Here is an 18,578-nt window from a genome sequence, read left to right on the forward strand (position 1 = left end):
GGGATGACGCTTCTCTCTTCTCCCAAGATACCATGCAAGAGGCGACATGCATGAGGGGGGGCCACGGACAGACACAGGGTGAGGGCCACGGGACAGCTCTTCTAGGGGGGCGGACCAGGGAGGACAGTTTAGTACCCCCCAAATCTGTAAAAGGAGGCCAAGAGAGAGAGCCTGGGTCTCACAGGAACGACATTATGACAGGGGGACCCCCATACCATCCTCTTCCCCAGCCTGACCCCTATCCCGTGAGAAAGTCGGAGGTACGCTCAGGGGCGGGCAGAGGGACAGACGGACGGGCAGCTTGACAAGAAAGCTCAACATACAGAATCCATTATGAAAAAGCAAATTTCCAAGGAGGTCTGGGGTTTTTTTTTTTCCCTTTTTTCTTTTTTTGTCTGGTTGCTTCCATTAAAAAAAAACAACAAAACAACAAAAATACTACCACTAAGCCAACAGCTGGTTTGTACAGTACTACACGCCGGGGGTGGGGTCGGGGGGTGCGGAGGGGAGGGCAGGAGGGAGGGAGGGCCAGAGACTTCATAAATAAGAGGCAGGTCCCAGACCCACAATTTGTCAACATTTCTTAAATAGGTGCATTATTTAAATCTTATGTACAACAGAAATCACTTTGCATAGCAATGGTGAGGACTCAGGACAGGTGCAATGACAGGACTGGGTCTGCTTGTCCCAATGAAGGGGGCAGGTTCTCGGCCCGGAGCCGCCTGGAAAGAAGCATTCGGCTCAAGGCCCCGGGCAGGTCGGGATCACGGTGACTGGCCTGGGAGGTGACTTTTCCCACACGGCATTAAACACAAAGGCAAAGAAAATCCACAAAGGGTCTCCCCTCCCTAAACCCCGGGCCCCCCCCCCGCCCCCCACCCCCACTCCCACCCCACTGAGATTCCTCTTGTTGCTACAAAGTCCACTTTAGATCAGGTCACGGTTTCCAATTAAGAAGCTAAAAGATTTAGGCGGGGGCTGGGCGTGCTTCTGGAACCCCTCCCACCCTCCTCCCTCTGCCCCCAGATATCTATCTCTCAGCCAGGCCGCTGAGGGGGAACCCCAGAGATGGCTGCTCTACAGCTATTAAGTCAAGTCAAGTTGTAGTCAAATTGTATCGTAGAGCTTGCAGAGTCCGCCAGAGTCGGGGGAGTTCACCAGGCCTCTGTGTAGCGGACATCCACCTCCTTCAGATTGGGCAGCTTAGCCTGGGGAGGGGCAGAAGGCACAAGCGTCAGGACTGGGCCACCCTTCCACAACCCCTCCCCACCTGCCCGCGGCTTGCTGGGGCTCCTAGGGGCTCTGGAAGAAACCTGAGATGGGGTGGACTCAGGCTCTGGGAAACCTGGTGCCACAGCTGGGACCACTTGCCCCACCATGTCAGATGGGCTCAGATCACTGGTTTTACAGTGGAGAGCTTAGGGCTGGAGTCCCAGGTCAGAGAGGCACCCCTCTCGGGCCTCAGTTTCCTCATCTGGGAAGAGAATCTTGGTCCAGTCCTGCCTCACAACATGAGCGGACTCACGGACAGCCCAAAGCGCCGTATCCAACACATGGATGTGTGTAAGACGGTTCCCAATGTGAACTACTATTTATGCTACTGCTCCATCAGAGAAGGGGGCAGGAGGATGGAGAGGGCACAGTGAATGCCAAGCACTGAGGACTCAACTTCTCTAGATGACACCTTCCCGCCTGCTATTTACAGCCAGCCATCCCTGCTTTCCATCCCTGCCACCGTCTCAGATGCACTTTCTCCATCCTCTCCACAGCCCGCTTTTTCTTAACAAGCTTCACAGTCTAGAGCCTCCTCAGGGGACTCTGGCCTCTCATGTCCTCCCTTCCTAACCTCCTGGTACATGGCCAGCGAGGCCTTTTCAACACACCTACACATGTGTGTATACACATGCTCACACACGCTTCCTCGCTGCTTCTCTCCTGTGTGTAATAACTCTCAGTGGCTTCCCACTGCCCAGGAGAGGTTGGAGTTGGAGCCGGCAGTCACATTTGACTGGGCTATTTGAGCAACATCATAAAAAAGCAGCCTAACACAAACAAACACAGAAAAAATAAGAATAAAAAACAAACAAACAAAAAAGACTGGAAACACTCAAAAACAGCAAAACGAGTGAGGCAGACACTTCATTTTCAATAATAACCTTAATGTGAATGGTCTAAACAACCCATCCAAAAGGAAGCGAGTGGTAAATGGATAAAAATCAGACCCATCCTTTTGCTGCCTATGAGTGATACACCTTAGACACCTGGACACTAGTAGACTAAATATACAGAGTTAGGGAGAAAAATATGCCATGCACCTAGTAAGCAAAAAGGAGCAGGTGGCCACACTAATATCATATAAAATTGATTTCAAATCAAAGTCTATTTTAAGAGAGAAAGGGCATTCAAAATAGTAAAAAGAAAGGGAGTCACAATCCACCAAGACAAAGAATTACAAATATGTATGCAGCTAACAACAATGTACCGACATCCACAATACCAATGCTATCTACAGATAAACAACTGCACAGTGACAGTAAGGGACTTCAACACAGCACTTTTTATGACACATAGAACATCTGAAGAGAAGGTGGAAGCAATGGACTGCTTAACTGCAAGGTTGATGGTTCATACCCAATAGTTGCTCCTTGGTAACCCTATACAGGGAAGGTTGCAATGAGTCAGAACCAACTTGACGGCACTTAATAGTAACAACGAACAACATTGAGAAGTTAAGATCTGAAGCAACTTTGACCTAATGGATCTATATAGAACATCCCAACACAATACACATTCATCTACAGTGCACACGAATCACTGTCAGGATCAGATCGTGGGCTAGGACACAAAACAACTCTCAGCAGGTTAGAACAAAGACTGCAATCACACAAAACACTTTCTGTGACTATACTGGTACGATTAGACATCAACAACAAGAAAAATCAGGAAATACATACACAGAAACTAAGTAACACACTACTAAAAAACTACTGAATCACAGAAGAAATAAAAAATTGAATATAAAAAAATTCCTAGAATCAAATGAAAATGAAAATATAACCCATCAAAACCTTTGGGATACAGCAAAAGCAGTGCTCTGAGGAAAATTCACAGTGATACATGCCTACATTGATAAAGAAGAAAGATCCAGAATCATGAATTTAAACTGGCAACTTGAACGAACTGAAAACCTTTACTTCAAAAATTTAGAAAACCTAGATGAAATGGACAAGTTCCTAGGGGTTCAGCCAACTGGCATAGCATAGTTCACAAAAATCATGATCTCCCTCGTAGGGAAGCGAGAAGTGTCTGGGGTCTTAAATATTTGTGTGCAACCATCAGAGACTCGTCGGGTCTCCACTAGCCAGGAGCAAACCAGTAAGAAGGTAACCAACAGATTCCGAGAAGTATGTCTCTAGGAGCCACAGGCCGTATCTATCCTGAGACCAGAAAAACTAGGTGGTACCTAAGCTATATCCTGACCGGGCTTACAATCCATGGTCCTAGGTAGAATGGGAGAAAAATACTGAGGAGAACTCAAAAAAAAAAGCCAAACTGAAACAGGAGAGAACTGAGAGCTCCCTGATGCTTCGGTCCTAAGACACTCTTTATACGGGGGGCTGAGTCCACCCGAGACGCCTCTGAGCTGAGTATGAGAGTGCCACACAAAATTGAGAGGTGCTACTTAACAACCATCAGTATGAGACATAAAGGTCAACAGTTACTCAAAAAGCGAAGATCAGAAGATAAGGGGGTAGGGAAACTAGAGTACTGGAAACGGAACACACAAAACACAATTAGAGAATGTTGACACACTGTGACAAATTCAACTAACGCCACTACACAACTTGTATACAAACTGTCAAGTGGGAATCTAACTGGTAAACTTTCTTCAAAAACATAATAAAATACAAGTTAAATAACCATCCCAAACCAGGAGGTTGCACAGAGCCTCCTAGATGCTTACACTTTCCTAGGAAATGGGAAGCCTTGGTTGTCTGGTAAGCACCATGAGGGGCCACTGCCCTGCTCTGCTCCAGTGTCCCCTCCAAGGTGTGACAGGATATTGTCAAGCCAAGTGATCCCTTATCTCCTTCCTGCCAGGTCTAGGTGGCTTTAACATTTGTGAGCCCTGGGATTTGGGACCATCTGAAGCTGAGCAGGACCATGCACATCTGGATTCAGATAGGCTGGAGGTCCCTCCGGGATGCCCACTGTGCCAGCCTACAGTCCACAATGGTCTGGCAAGACTGCAGCTTTCCTGCCCCCCACCCCTCCTACGGTGTGCTTCCCCAGGACCCTTCACACACACACCCTCCCCCACTGCAGCCTCTCTGGCCCAGTGAGTGGTGCTGAGAGCCACACTTAGCCCTCTGCCTGTCTCAGTTTACCACTTGTCTGTTTGTGCCAGGACCCCGATCTGAATCAAGGCCAGCAAGCCACACGCCCGACCAGTGAGACAGGCCCTGAGCTGGCGGGAGGTTGGCTGAGCTTGAGGTAAGGCTGGAAGGGACTGTCCCAGCCCTGCTGGAGATGGTCCTCAGCCAGGGTTGCCGGGGGATCCCCTCAAAGTGCCTCCAGGTCACGAGGTGCCAGGCTGCTTACAGTACCATCTGTGCCTCTTCAATACACATGCCTCGGAGCAGCCGGTACAGCTAAAGATGACGTGGTAGCAGGTAGCTCAAGGCCTGGACATTTCATCCTCCTCAGGACCATCTTACGAACATGCGCCCGCCTCCACCCTTCAGAGTGTCTGACTGTCCCCTGGGTATTACTTTACCAGCTCAGGCCCTAACTCGGATGACTGCGATGGTCCCAGACAGCTCTCCTGTCCCCCAGCTCCTCAATTCTTCACCCAGCAGCCAGAACAAGCCGCTCACTGCCCTGCTTACAGTCCCTAAAGCTTCTTGTGAACTCAGATGACCCGCAGAGGCCTTCCAAATGCTGCCTGACCCATTCGACCCAGCCCCGGCCTGTCCTCTCCCTCACTTGGAAGCCATGTTTGCCCGGGCTCGTCTCATCTGTGGGCCGGGCATCAGTTCTCTAGGTCTGTCTCCTGCTTATCCTACATCACTCAGGCCCTCCCTACGTCCTGGCTGGCTCCTGTCAGCTGGGGGAGAAGACTGTCCTGTTGCAGGCCAAGGGGAGGGAGGGCTAACCTTCAGATCTTCGTAGGTGTCAGCCGAGAGTTTGGTACTGTTCATGTTCAAACTGCACAGACTCTTCATGGCTGCAGATGGACAGACAGACACAGTCATCACACCAGGGAGATCCCGCGAGGGTCCCAGCAGAGTCTGCTCAAGGCTGGGCCTGTGCTCTCTGCCGGCAGAGCCTCCCACCCCTCAGCCTGGGCCCCACTGCAGCGCAGCCCTCACTGTCCCGGGAAGATCCTCCAGTAGCAGCTACCAGAAAGTCTCCTTTCTAGTCTGGAACCTGCGTGGTCACGTTGTGGAGAAGCAGCTTCAAACCTTCTGCCCTCGGCTAACCTGGCCACAGTGCCCCCGCCCCACTGCCGAGTCGTCAGGAAGCCCCTAGTGACCAGGATGAACTTACGGATGCCGTCTAGAACCCCTCCCCTCAGCAGCTCCCACACAGTTATCTTTCATCCCCAGGACAAGTATCACTTTCCTTCTTCCCCAATAAACCAGGGGCAGGGACGGAGCCAGCTGGTCAAATGCAGATTCCCAGGCCCACACCACCTGAGACCTTAGTTCTGTGGATGAGGGCTGGGGGGTGTGGGGGAGCAGGAGTTGGCATTTCTAGGTTCCCCAAGTGTGCTGTGCGCTTCCTTCTATGGGACAGTGCTTCTCCCACTGAACGTGAACCGTCTCCCAGGCCTCTGGTTACAATGAAGGCTGATTCAACGACTCTGGGGACAGGCCATTTCTAACTAGCTCCTGCCAATGAGCTGGAGGGGCCCAGAGCACCAGTTCCTACAGCACTTTCCCTGTGTTCTCCTTAGAATAGAAGCATCCCTAGGGCAGTAGGAGCCCACCACACCCCGTTGCATTCCCAGGCCTTCACGTGGCCCTTGGCACACTTGCTGAGTGGGTGAATGAAGGCGTCAGTACTCACAGCTGAGGGCCAGCAGGCCAGCGTCCGTGACAGGGGTCTCGCACAGGTTCAGCACCTGGAGCATGGTGAGGTGTTCCGACAGGAGCCGTAGGCCGGCGTCTCCAAACTGGGGGACACAGAACCACTGAGTCTGCCACCAGCCCCAGGAGCAGGGGAGGTGGGGTGGAGCAGGGCAGAGGGCTCAGAACCAGCCAGAGCCATCCCTACACTGTTGGACAGGACAGCAGGACAGCCTCAGAAGGCAAGTGGCTTGGGTGAGCTCAATCTTCCTGTGAAGTGAGGGTGGAGCCTGGAGCCCACCAGCTGGGGGCGAGCCTTGTGCATATGGCTCACAGAACCGCTCTGCCCTGACAGGCCAAACTTCAGCTCTGCTCAGTGTCTCTAGACTAGACCGTGGGCCCAGGCTCCCAACCTGGGCTCTGGGATGGACTTCTACCTGCTCTGCCTGGGAAGAGGGCGCTAAGCTCGGGGTGCAGTGGGGATGCAGGTGGTGAAAACCAAGGGTCCGGACATAGGGCGGTAGGTGGAGGAGGGTGGGTCAGGGCCGTCCATACCTGAGTGGACCACAAGTTCAGCTGTTTGAGAGACGGCAGCTTGATGAGGTACTCCGCACAGGCACTGGTTACGTTGGTGAAGGCCAAACTCAGGTTCTCCAGGTTTCCGAAGGAGCCCGAGCTCAGCAAACGAGCCAAGTCAGCGTCCTGTGGGGGGCAGGCAGGTGCTCTCAGGGTGGCCAGGGCAGCCCTCCCACCATCCCATCTTGTTCCTATAGACAGCCAACCTACAGCGAGGTATAGCTGGGCCGAGGGTGTCAGAGAGTGAGGCTTCTCCCTGTCCGTGGTAAAGACCCTTCACTGCCATGACTCAACTGTGAGTCAACACCTGGGATGTCCTGCAGCCGTGTCCCTCCTACAGGTGTGTGTGCCCATATATGTGTGTGCATGCAGGCACGTGTCTGTATGTATGCATGTCTGTACACATATGGTTGTGAGCACACATGCATGTGTATGTATAGGCAAATCTGCTGCCCAAGACCTCTTTTAAAGTGTTGAAGAGCAAAGATGTCAGCTTGAGGACTGAGGTGCAAATGACTCAAGCCATGATATTTTCAATAACCTCATATGAATGGAAAGCTGGACAGTGAATAAGGAAGACCATAGAAGAATTGATGCTTTTGAGTTCTGATGTTGGAGGAGAATACTGAAAGTGCCGTGGGCAGAGTGCTCCTTGGAGGCTAAGATGACCAAACTTCATCTCTCATACTTCAGACATATTGTCAGGAGCAACCAGTCCCTGGAGAAGAATCTCATATTTGGTAAACTGGAGGGTCAGAGAAAAAGAGGAAGACCCCCAGAGAGATGAAGTGGCACCGTGGCGACAGTGATGGGTTCAGGCATTGCAATGACCGCGAGGCTGGCCCAGGATCGGGCAGTGTTTTGTTCTGTTGTGCACAGGATTGCTATGGGTTGGTACCTACTCTATGGCACGTAACAACAACGTATGTGCGTGTATCTGTGTGCCTATGTATGTGTTTACATTTGCATGCACACCTGTCTTCGTGTGTGCATGCATGTTGACATGTAAGCACACATGTGTTTACATCTATGCGGACTGAGGTGCACATGACTCGAGCCACTGCCATGGAGTCCGTTCTGACTCACATGTGGCATGCATGTAGTGTGTGTGTGTACTTGTGCATGTAAGGGATGTACATGCATGCATGCATGGACAATAGCTGTTCTCCCTTCCATATTAGCAGTGAGGTTCATTAGCCCTTTGGTTTTTAGTTGCCACCTGGCTGTCTGGAATGAAGACTAATCTCCCAGCCTCCCTTGCAACAAAGTGTGGCCATGGGCCAAGTCTGGACAGTGGGCAATAAGCACAGGTGTCAAGTGGAACATATAGGAAAGTCTGTAAAGAGAAGGAATGTGTTCCTGCATTGCCTCTTCCTCCTCCTTTCTAGATGGAATGTGGACAAAATGGCTGGAGCTGCAGCAGCCTTCTTGGACCATGAGATGGAAGCCATGTGCCAAGTTCAGTGGGGGCTGCAGGACAGAAGGAACTGAAAAGACTGCACAATAGGGCTGTTGTGAGGATAAAGTGAACTAAGACTTTGGTGTAGTCTCTGGCAGGTTAAGTGTTCCATGTATGCTACCTACTACTGACTGCCATTATTAATAAGAACTGGGGGCATGGGAATATCCACAGTACCTTTGGTTTCCCACAGCCAGATTCTCTCCGGGAGAAGGTGGCCTGTGAAGTCCCACAAGACCCTATCACCTCCCCTGTTGTAGCCACAGACCCAACTCTGCCTTCTCCAGCAAGGAGGACCCTCCCCCCAGACCCCAGAGAGAACCAAAACACTCACTGTGGACTTGGAGGGCAGTGTTAGCCTGGTGGGCCCACCTTTCCTTTGCTGCAACAGAAACCACATTGATTACCAGCCGATCCTGCGTTCTACCTCGCTCGTCTATCAATGCTACTGGGTGGTAGATGTGCCATGTTCACGTCGCCCCTTAGGTGAGGTTTACGCGCAGGGGGCTGACAGGAGGGAATTCCAAAACGCACGTGTAGGGGAGTGGTGGGATGGGGTCATGGAGGTTTCCTGCCCCTACTGATGAGGGAATGGTCTTCTCAGGGGTTAGGGGGAATCCCCACGAGCCATCAGGGAATGTGACTCACCAACACTCTACAGGACAAAGTAGAATTGCCCCTATAGGGTTTCCAAGGCTGCAAAACTTCATGGACGCAGGCTGTCATATTTTTCTTCCATGGAGTGGCTGCTGGGTTTGAACTGCTGACCTTTTGGTCAGCAGCCAAATGCTAAACCACTGTGATACCAGGGCTCCTCTCCAGGAGTCCAAAGCCACTGCCGCGGAGTCCATTCTGACTCACACGACCCAATACAGGGTTTTCTGAGGCTGTAAATCTATACCGGAGCAGACAAACTCATTTTTCTCCCTTGAGCGGCTGATGTGTTTGAACTGCCACCCTTGTGGCTCCTAGCCCAGTGCGTAACCCACTGCACTACTAAGGCTCAGGGAAATGAGTTCTGCAGCCTTTCCTACTGGGCACGTGTGTGTGTGTGTGTGCACGCATGGCCAGAATCCTCAGGCTGATGGTTGGAAGTCAAGGCTGGGGGCATGGAGGAGAGGTGCTGATGGCCACTTCTGCCAAGGCACCGCGCAGAGGCAAAACAAGCTGAGAGACTCAGGACAGCTCCTTCTTCCTTCTGGGACGACCATTCTATGAGGGAGATGGCGGCTGGCAGAGGCGGGACACGGACTCACCAGCTCCTTCAGCTCCCGCTGCCGGTCACAAAGCTGCTCATACATGCGCTTGCCCACATCGGTGCTCTCCAAGGTCGAGATGATCTGCAGTTGGGTGTCATTGTTGTCGATGATGTTGTATTCCAGCATCAGGCACAGGATCTGCCGAGAAGCACAGAGAGGTGCTGAGGGGCCTGCCTGGGACTACGGGCAGCATGCTCAACCCACTCAGCAGCCCCCAGGTGCTTCGGGGAGGGTTTCTATAGCTAAGCACGCTGCATAACCCGCCTCTCCTGTCTCTGCATTTCTGACTGTACGACATTGAACAGACACCCTACCCCAGCTTCCCATCAGAAAAACATGGCCACTAATGCACACAGAGGTGCCCCGTGGCCCCTGAGACAAGCCCCTCTTGCTCACACAGTTGAAACAGACACGAGTGGGCAGAGACCCGTTTCTCCTGCTATGCTGAGGAGGACCTGGCCTGCCTCCTATCTACTGTGTTCAGCTCCTGCCACCAGAAACTACAGGGAATGCTCTGGGGACAGAGTGAGGTGTGCGGCAGTCTTACCTCCACCATGGTTTGGTTTCCCCTCAGTGCCAGGAGCATGCAGGGTCCCAGCTTGTTTTCCGCCAGGGAGAGCAGGAACTTTTTGGTCTTGTAACAGGAGCCCATGAGGATGCGCACCTACAGGGGGGAGACCCAAGTGAAAGGAGGGGTGGGGATTACCACCTGAAGGGATGAGGACACGCAGTCATTCACCACACTGTGTGTGGCACCTCGAGTCTGTGGCACGGCAGCCTTTGGCTCGTACGCTGTAGGAGGTAGGCACTTTTCCCTTCCCAAACCATCACTGAGCTCTGGACGGCACTTGGCGATCAGCTACCCCCAGAAATCCCAGAGCTGGCAAGTGTTGCTGCATCCTGGGGCGGCTGCTCGGCAGCCTGAAGTCTGGCTCTCTCTCCCTGGCACACCTGCACCCGGGTTCCCTGCAGGGTGGGGGAGGCCTTTGCACCCTACACCTTGTCTCCCCCACTTCACACACTGCCCTTCGGCAATGGCCACTAGCATCCTTGTCAAGGGGGCCTCTTTGGCACCATGCGTCGCCATGGAAACAAGCCATCTCCAGCTAAGTATTTTTTTGTCTGCTCCGCCTTGAATAACTCTGGTATAAAAACAAGACCTCCCAGGCAGGGTGGCTGCCAGCAAGTCAGCATGGCTCTCATATTGAGCTCCACACTAGGGTGAGGGGGCCCACCAGGTGTTGCCATGGTGAAGACTGTGACGTCAAAGAGAGAGTGAGAAGGAGAGAGATAGGGCGCAGGCAGGCAGAGGACAGGCAGCTTCCGCATCAGCAGGAAGGGTGACAAAGGCACGCGTAAGAAAGAGGACCTAAAAATAAGTCCCATTCCGCAGGCTCTCCTGGAGCAGTGTCCTGGGTTGTGGTCACTGTGCCCTGATGTCGTCACTGCAAAGTCTCTGCACCCCAGGTCTTGGTCCCACACCCACTGCGGCATCGTCGCTATGGCAACCCTGGAGCCTGGGACCAGGGAGCTGGTGTAATGTGACCCCAGCTTGTTGAGCTAGAGGATTGCTGGGTTGGGCTTTAGACCCAGGTTTAGCCAATGTCTCAGCCCTACGTCAGCCTGGGAAAACGGGTGATTGGAAAGCAGGACTGGGGTCACTGAGCGGGACCTTCGAAGTCACCGGCCACCTGGATGGAGTGCTCTGCTCTGGGGAGGGGCCTTTTCCTCTGTTCAACTGGCACCGGACTATTGTGAGCGGTGGGGCTCCAGACGGAAGTGGACGACCCCAGGCCAGTCACTGAGCCCTCCAAGGCCTGTTTCAACACAGAAGGTCTGTAACGGGTAGGAGTCTGTAACAGGTAGGGGTCTGTAATGGGTGGGGGTCTGTAACAGGTAGGGGGGTCTGTAACAGGTAGGGGTCTGTAACGGGTGGGGTCTGTAACATGTAGGGGTCTGTAGCGGGTAGGGTAGCGGGTAGCAGTCTGTAACAGGTAGGGGTCTGTAACAGGTAGGGGTGTCATGAGGACTAACAGACAGAGTGCACTCTGTTCAATAGTGTCTCGCCTGTAGAAAGTGCTGGAAGCCAGTGTAAATGCAGTCCTGGTCCAGTGTTTCAGGTCCTGTTAGGGGTGATGGTCTTGACTCCGATGCCTCACTGTAAGGAGTCAGTGGGCGTCTGGAACCCCTGGTGCATGCTAAGCGCTCAGTTATCTCATATGTAACATCACCCCACGATTAACTGTAATCTTTGGTACTTGGCTGCCTCATCCGTATAATGGGTACAATACAGACAGCACCTCCCAGAGCTGTTGGGAGACTCCTGCTGGGATGTGACAAAAATGTGTGACAGCTGTAATCTCTGCCATCATCATAACCCCGGATGGGGTCCGCGTCGGCCAAGGGTAGCCATTTCCAGAGTCAAGTGAGGAAAGGTCAGAATCTGCCAGCAACCCCCCATCGGGGTCCCACCACACCTACCATGCTGGCAAACAGCTCCCCGTCATCGTCACAGGCCACGCCCCCGGGGCTGTAGAGCTGGAACCAGCCATCTTTGCCAGCCCGCACGCTCAGCAGGCACGAGTGGACCTGCCGGACAGAGAGCCCATCACTGAGTGCCACGAAGACCCAAGATCAACATTAATACGGGAACCACACGTGGACACGTGAAAGGCTCATGTAAGCCCTGCAGTTAGAAATCAGCCTGCCCATGCAGGAGGCCCACAGGAGGGACTCCTTTCCTGGCGTGCAGCTCCCCGGGCACCCCAGATGTTGTCCTACCCTTGGAAGGCTGTCTTCACCAGCTGGTTGTGCCTCTGCTCTGGGAAGCAGCTGGTACCATTGTCCTTTTTCATCTTCAAAGTCCGTGTTTGAAATAAAAGCCTCCTTTTTTTGGGGAGTCCTGTGTCTTCACACATCCCACAGGGCGGTTAAGGAAGTGGGGGGTGTCACTGCTCCCCTACATCTGTGCTTTCTCCCACTGCCTGAGGAGCTGGACAGCGTTTTAGAGGAGCATCCTCCCAGAAAGACGCTTTTCAGGGTGCCCTCAGACACCAGTCAGAAGCATTTGGGATCCTGTTTGAAGTGCAGGTTCCCATGCCTACCCAGGACACCGGACTGGACTCTCTGGGTGTCAGCTCCTGGACACATTCCTTAGGAACCATAGCTATGAGGTGCCCAGATCTTGAAGCTTGAAACATTGGGCTCTAGGCCACAGAAGCCCATAATGGTTAGACACACGGTGGGGGGTTGGCATCTGTGTGAGTCCAAATTCCTTGTCCACCTGCCATCCCACCTTCCTGTCCAGTACTGGTGTCTCAGGCCAAGGTCACACTTTGCAGCCCACCCTCCATCCATGGAGCTGAGCACGATCGGCTCAGTATCACCTCCTCTAGGAAGCCTTGCCCTTCTGCCCATGCTATCCTCCCTGCTCCACATGGTGTCCGTGTGTCCGGGTCTGTCCCCACCTGGGGGGGTGAGCAAGTAGTCCCACATACACAGACTTAAGTGGGCCCTGAGCTCCTGCAGGACAAGGCCAGGGTCTGACCTGTCCCAGTGCAGCTGTGTGACCCCAGGATGAAATGCAACTGTGATGTTCTCGGCCCTTAGAGGGACAAACACAAGCCAGCTCCCAGGGGTCTTGTCAGGATTACATGAGAAAAGGTATGTAGCCAACACCTGATAAGCAACACTCATTGCTTCTGCTATTGTTGAGTGGTGGTGTTGTTCATCAGGGGTATCGAGTTGATCCTGACTCACAGAGACCCCGTATGACAGAGGAGAACTGCCCAACAGAGAACTTTAGGTTGTCATAGTCACAGGAGCCAGACTGCTAGATATTTCTCCTGCAGAGTGGTCAGGGGTTTGAACTATCAGCCTTACTGTTAGCAGCAGAATGCTTCACTGTTATGCTACCAGAGCTCCTTACGGTGATGGAAGAAGGGGCTCTAGGTCAACATCCCAGCTTTTGACCAAGAGGGAAACAGCAGGCTTGGTCCCAGGAATGGATGACCCCCTCCCTCTTCCTGATGATCCACAGACCAGCGGGACCAGGGAAGATCAAAAGCTGTCATGAAGCTGGCTGGGTACCCCAGGCCAAGCCACCCTGGATCAAGGCCAGTGGTCAGCTGAGTTTACAGTAACACGCTGACACCAGGGGCAGGCCTGGACACTCAGGGTGGGGCCGGCTGATGCATGAGGTCAGGAGCCTTTGCAAATGGTGATGCTCCCCCCATCCCCAGACAGAGCCACAAGGGCCATGCTTGTGCCCACCTCTTGCCGTGGGTCTTCTGCAAACCTCTGGATCACGTACTTCAGTTCCCTGAAAGGCATGAGGCAGGAGTGGGCTCAGTCCTGGCTGCGGTAGGGAGAAGGGGGCAGGCCACAAAGGACAAGGGCAGGGGGGCAGGGGCCGGTCGGGCCACTCCAGGAAATGCCTGGATGGACCTGGACTCCTGGGCTGCATGCGGGACAGAGGAGGAGTTGGGGGAAGGGCTGACCCCAGGACACAGGATGGGTCCCAAATGAAGGCAATGTCTAGATACTCACTGGGTGAACTTCTCATGTGCCAGCGCCCTGAGACAAAACAAAGGGTGACAGTTAGTTGGGTCCTGACTCAGAGACCTCTCTGTGGGGATGTCTAGTCTTATGTGTGACTCCAAGGACGACAATGGAATGGCAAGACTTGACTCTACTCAAAACACTCAGAACACAAAGGCCCCTCTGCTGAAGTGCTGGGTCACGGTAACAGGCTTTAGTGAGCCCCAGCCCCCGCCAGGGCGCACACCTGTACACAGGTATACACAGGTGTCCACACGTCTAAGGGAGTGGCGCTAACACAGGGGGTGTGGGCCACGCAGGGGCACCAGGGACCCAGGTGTGCACATTAATTGTTCCACAATTAAGCTGCAGACCACTAATCACCGGGCACATCAGGAGGCCCCTGGGACCATGCCTCCACGCGCCTCTGACCTGTGGGACAGCAATGCGGTCGGTGACGCCATCGCTCTGCGGAGACGCAGCAGTCTGAGGAGTTAGATTTCTCCGGTTTCAGGTCTGGGGGGGCCCCTGGGACCAACCGGGCCAGCAAATGGGGCCATTACTGAGTATAATGTCCCCCCAGAGAGCCACACTGCACAAACACAGGCTTGTTAATGGACTCCTGAGAGGGACCTCGCGGCCTCCGGAGGCCCAGCCCCTCCATCGATCACAACAGAGGCCCAGAGGCACGTTCAGGCCTGGTGATGAGGGCACAACCTGCCACTGCCTTCCTGCAAAAGACTCAGCATTGGGGTGAGGCTGGCGGGAGGGTGGTGAGGCCCATCCCCTGGTCCTCTCGTTGCTTTGTGCCTGGGGAAAGGTGGGCACCCCACCCCCACCTGACTCAGAATGTAGACTGCCTGTGTCCTTATCTCAGCCCCAGGAAGTTACTCCGGCCATCTCCCTAGGGCCCGTGGAGGACCTGGCTGAGTACAGACCCTCAGCTCTGCTGCTGGCTTGTGGGCCTCCCGCCATGCCCTCAACAGTCCCGGGAGGCCACTGGCCCCCACCTCCACAGCTTCAGTGAGAGACGGAGGTGACTCTCACAGGTTGGATGTTCCGGAAACAAACATGGACTTACTCCTTGGGGAATGGGATGGGTTGGAGCAAGCTGGCCAGTGATGGTCTCCAGTCATCGTAGTCTGACCTAGATGGAGAGACGGGCGGTCAGGGTTAGCATGGACAAGGAGAAGGGTAGGGTCCACAATACCCCGACTGCCACAAGGCCTGGGGAGGGGACGACATTTGATATTTTTGGCGTGACCCCGATATGCCACAGGTCCTGACCAGAGTCCTACACACTCCTGTCCGATGGAGCCTGGGGCATCAGCACTCAAACCCCCCTGTGAACCAGCAGCAGGGCAGGCCAGAACAGCAAGTCCACACTCACTGGGAGGGACCAGAAAGGGGTGGTCACTATAGGCCAAGTCACAAAAGTTAGGGGCCAGTAAGGTCCCTGGAGGACGGGTAGAGAGTGGTTTGAGCGCGTCTTGGTAACTGAAAGGTCAGCAGGTCAAAGGCACGCAGCAGCCCTGAAGGAGAAACCGTGCTGACAATTGGAGTCCGTAATGATGACAGCCTAGAAAACGCTGTGGATCAGCGGGTCTCCAAACTCACAAATACTTTCCAGTTCAAACACACCGGCCTCTCCTCGGAAGAAAGAGGAGGCTGCCGGTTCCTGTACAGATTTACAGGCTCGGAAACCCAGGGGCAGCTCTCCTCTGTCCTACAGGGTGACGGGGAGTCAGGATTAACTCTATGGAAGTGGGTTTGGTTTGGGTTTAGTCTTGCTTCCAGACATTTAACACAAATGGTAATACCAGCCATCCCATAAATACTAGTAATAATAATGAGGACGTAACAGCAGCTGCTTTCTACAAGCACCTCAGCTCATTTATTCCTCGCAGTCATGAGAGAACAAGACCGCCCCGCTGGACAGATGGGGAAACAGGCGTCAACTGGCCTAGCCCCAAGTGGCTCATGTCTAAGCCGCCCTGAGCCCATAGCACTCACTCCCCATTGCCCTGGGGCCAGCCTCGGACTCCCTGTCACCCTCTCTCCCCATGTCGTCACAGTTAGAGTCACCCCGCAGCAAGAAGAGGGGTTTCAGGCTCTGCCCAGGTCCAGCCACACGTGTTCAGTACAAAAGGCAGCGTGCACACGACTTTCAGCAACAGGACCACTGTGTGCGCGCAGACACGGCCTGCCTCAAGTGTGAATGCATAACCACGCTCTTCCCCGGCTGCCCTCAGACCCGGAAACCAGACTGGATGCTGCATCCCACGAGACAGGAATGATAGGAACCCCTATCTTAGAGGTGGGTAAACTGAGGCTCAGTGATGATTTGTAATGCACCTTGAGTTTCTCACTGGAAGAACTAAGATGTGATGTCAGCGGCTTCTGAGGCCAAGACCCATGCATTCTCTGTCATAGTGTGGGCCCTTCCTGAATGAACCACACACCTATAGTGCACGTTTACAGCCAGCCCCGTCCCACCGACCTAGAGCCCTCACCCTCTCGGGCTTCAGGCACGTGCTGAAAAGCAAACCTAGAGGTGGTCTGCTCCACAGACCTGCGCACATGGGTCACCAGGAATCAGAACTGACTCAATGGCTACTAAGAAGCCCATCTACATTTTACCTAGAAACCTTAAGGTAGTGCTTCTGCAGCTGAATTCCAGCGCATCGAGGCCTCTCTCAAGCAGCCAGATGTGTCTGATGAGAGGAGCCCAGTGCAGCCCCCGTCCCCCTCCCCCCAGACGGGGGCTCCCTCCTCAGCTGTATAAACTCAACGGTATGACTACTCTCAGGAATCTCTAAAAATGGAGACAAACCAGGCTTCTGTCCAGTGGATTCCAACTCCTGGTGACCCCGTGTGTACAGAGCAGACCTTTCCTCCAAGGGGCTTGTGAGTGGATCTGAACTGCTAACCTCTAGGTTTGTTCTCAGGGACTCCACTGTTTTCACCCCTCAGGAAATCAACACAGAGGCAACAGGGTTGCAACCGTAAACCACGTTAAGTTCTTGTGGCCAGGTGTGTCTGAGGGTACTAGAGTCCCCTCCTATGGGTGCTCTGAGGCCCCTGGGCAGCTCTGTGTGCCCTGCTGCCCAGCTGGGAGCTGCCCCCACAGCTAAGAGGTGGCACCACTGGAACTTGACCCGAGGACTCGCTGAATGTACACCTGCTTTTACCGAGCCTCACACTCTGCAGCCTTCAGAGATGCTGGAGTGGTTAGGCTCCAATGTGCTGGAGGCACGATAATCCCCCAGAGATCCTGGTAGCCATTTATCACCGAGTCAACAACAGTCCAACTGGAGGCCTGAGCCCCCCCAAGGTCACAGAGGTACCTGGAAGCATAGCCCCTGCTTTGTGGACACCTCTGGGTGGAGGTAATCTGCTGCTTGGAGCAGGGAACCTGCCAGCCACCCGACCTCCCTGGGTCCCATCTGAAACTCCTCCCTGACTCCTGCCATGAGGTAGCCCCTGCCCCCCCACCCCCACCACAGCCTGGTCCCCCGCCCACGCGAAGCCACAGCCACCCAAGGCCTGGCAGTGGGGCCATGAGGGCAGGCAGGAGGTCTGGAAGCAGACCAGGAAGAACAGAACCCTTCTTCATGAGTGTGTTTGTGAAGAAGAAAAACAAAGTGTGCCTACTGCATGCTGAAACTCAAGCCCTTAGTACTCAACGAGAAATCCGAATCCGCACCCGAGACAGCAACAGGTCTGAGAGCCGCTGCTCAGGGCGTGACAGGGGCGGGGGGCAGTCCCTGCTTTGATCCGAGTCAGGAGCTCCTGACCAGGGCCTCAGGGCCATGGCTGGCCTGTCCCCCGGGGACACAGAAGCAGGGTTGGCTTTTCGACTGCTCCTCTGCTAGAGGCCACTACTGAGGACAGGGTGTCTCCACCCTCCCCTCTGTGGGGCCAAAGCAAGGGCCGGGGTGAAGGCTGTGCATTCCAGCTGGTGGAGGACGGTCAGCCTGTTCTCCTTCTGACCACTAGAAGCCACTCAACAGTGTGAATGTGTGTGTGGGAGCGAGCATATGCATGTGCACGTGCTCACCTTCACCGATACCCCCCCACAGGGGCAGCCGAGTGAGGGCAGCAACAATACAGCGACTCTGTGAAGCCCCGTCAGGGCCAAGAAGTCGGAAGCCAGGTTGGCTGCAGCCGTCCACACCCCTAACTGGTGGCCTCTGATGCCTCGACTCATGGCTGCTGACCACCGTCAGACCCCTGATCCCTTTGAGATGCCCAGGACCATCACTGATCGGACTCGAGGTGTCCAGTGGTAGATAGAGCTTGAGTCTGAAGGATGGGGTTTATGGAGCAAGTGGCCAGTGGGGGCTCAGGCTGAGGCATGCGAGACTGAGCCAGGTACCAGGAGTTAGTGGTGCTTGTTGAGCTGGAAAGGCCCTTGGGGATCCCCCAGGATGAAGGGTATCCCCACTCCAAAGCCGCAGGGCCCACAGAGGGGCAGAGACAGGCGCAAACCACCCAGCTCAGAAGCAGTACCTCCCACAGTGGACCCGGGGTCTTAACTCAAGCTTCCCCACCAGCCAGGTTTGCGCTAGGCTGGGACCCACAGCTCTGTGTGCCCTTCACACACCCCCAAACAGTGCTTACCCAGGACTTTTCTGGGGACCCAGAAAAGTTGTTCTTCAAGCAGATACTTCC

At 54.2% G+C, this 18,578-nt stretch overlaps 1 protein-coding gene across 1 annotated transcript in view; it reads right to left on the minus strand.

The window, feature by feature from the left end:
* Nucleotides 1-1,154: 1,154 nt before the first annotated feature.
* Nucleotides 1,155-18,578, minus strand: part of CMIP (c-Maf inducing protein) — a 218,159-nt gene continuing 200,735 nt past the window's right edge. Inside the window, exons 11-21 of the mRNA XM_006860139.1 lie at nucleotides 14,986-15,051; nucleotides 13,914-13,940; nucleotides 13,638-13,686; nucleotides 11,847-11,954; nucleotides 9,913-10,029; nucleotides 9,363-9,503; nucleotides 8,441-8,488; nucleotides 6,627-6,773; nucleotides 6,073-6,178; nucleotides 5,157-5,227; nucleotides 1,155-1,208 (exon numbers count right to left, since the gene is read on the minus strand). Of these exons, the coding sequence (XP_006860201.1) occupies nucleotides 1,155-1,208; nucleotides 5,157-5,227; nucleotides 6,073-6,178; nucleotides 6,627-6,773; nucleotides 8,441-8,488; nucleotides 9,363-9,503; nucleotides 9,913-10,029; nucleotides 11,847-11,954; nucleotides 13,638-13,686; nucleotides 13,914-13,940; nucleotides 14,986-15,051 (934 nt within the window). The remainder of the gene's footprint in view (nucleotides 1,209-5,156; nucleotides 5,228-6,072; nucleotides 6,179-6,626; nucleotides 6,774-8,440; nucleotides 8,489-9,362; nucleotides 9,504-9,912; nucleotides 10,030-11,846; nucleotides 11,955-13,637; nucleotides 13,687-13,913; nucleotides 13,941-14,985; nucleotides 15,052-18,578) is intronic.

Source organism: Chrysochloris asiatica, unplaced genomic scaffold, assembly GCF_000296735.1.
Source record: "Chrysochloris asiatica unplaced genomic scaffold, ChrAsi1.0 scaffold00037, whole genome shotgun sequence".
In the NCBI taxonomy this organism is placed as follows: domain Eukaryota; kingdom Metazoa; phylum Chordata; class Mammalia; order Afrosoricida; family Chrysochloridae; genus Chrysochloris; species Chrysochloris asiatica.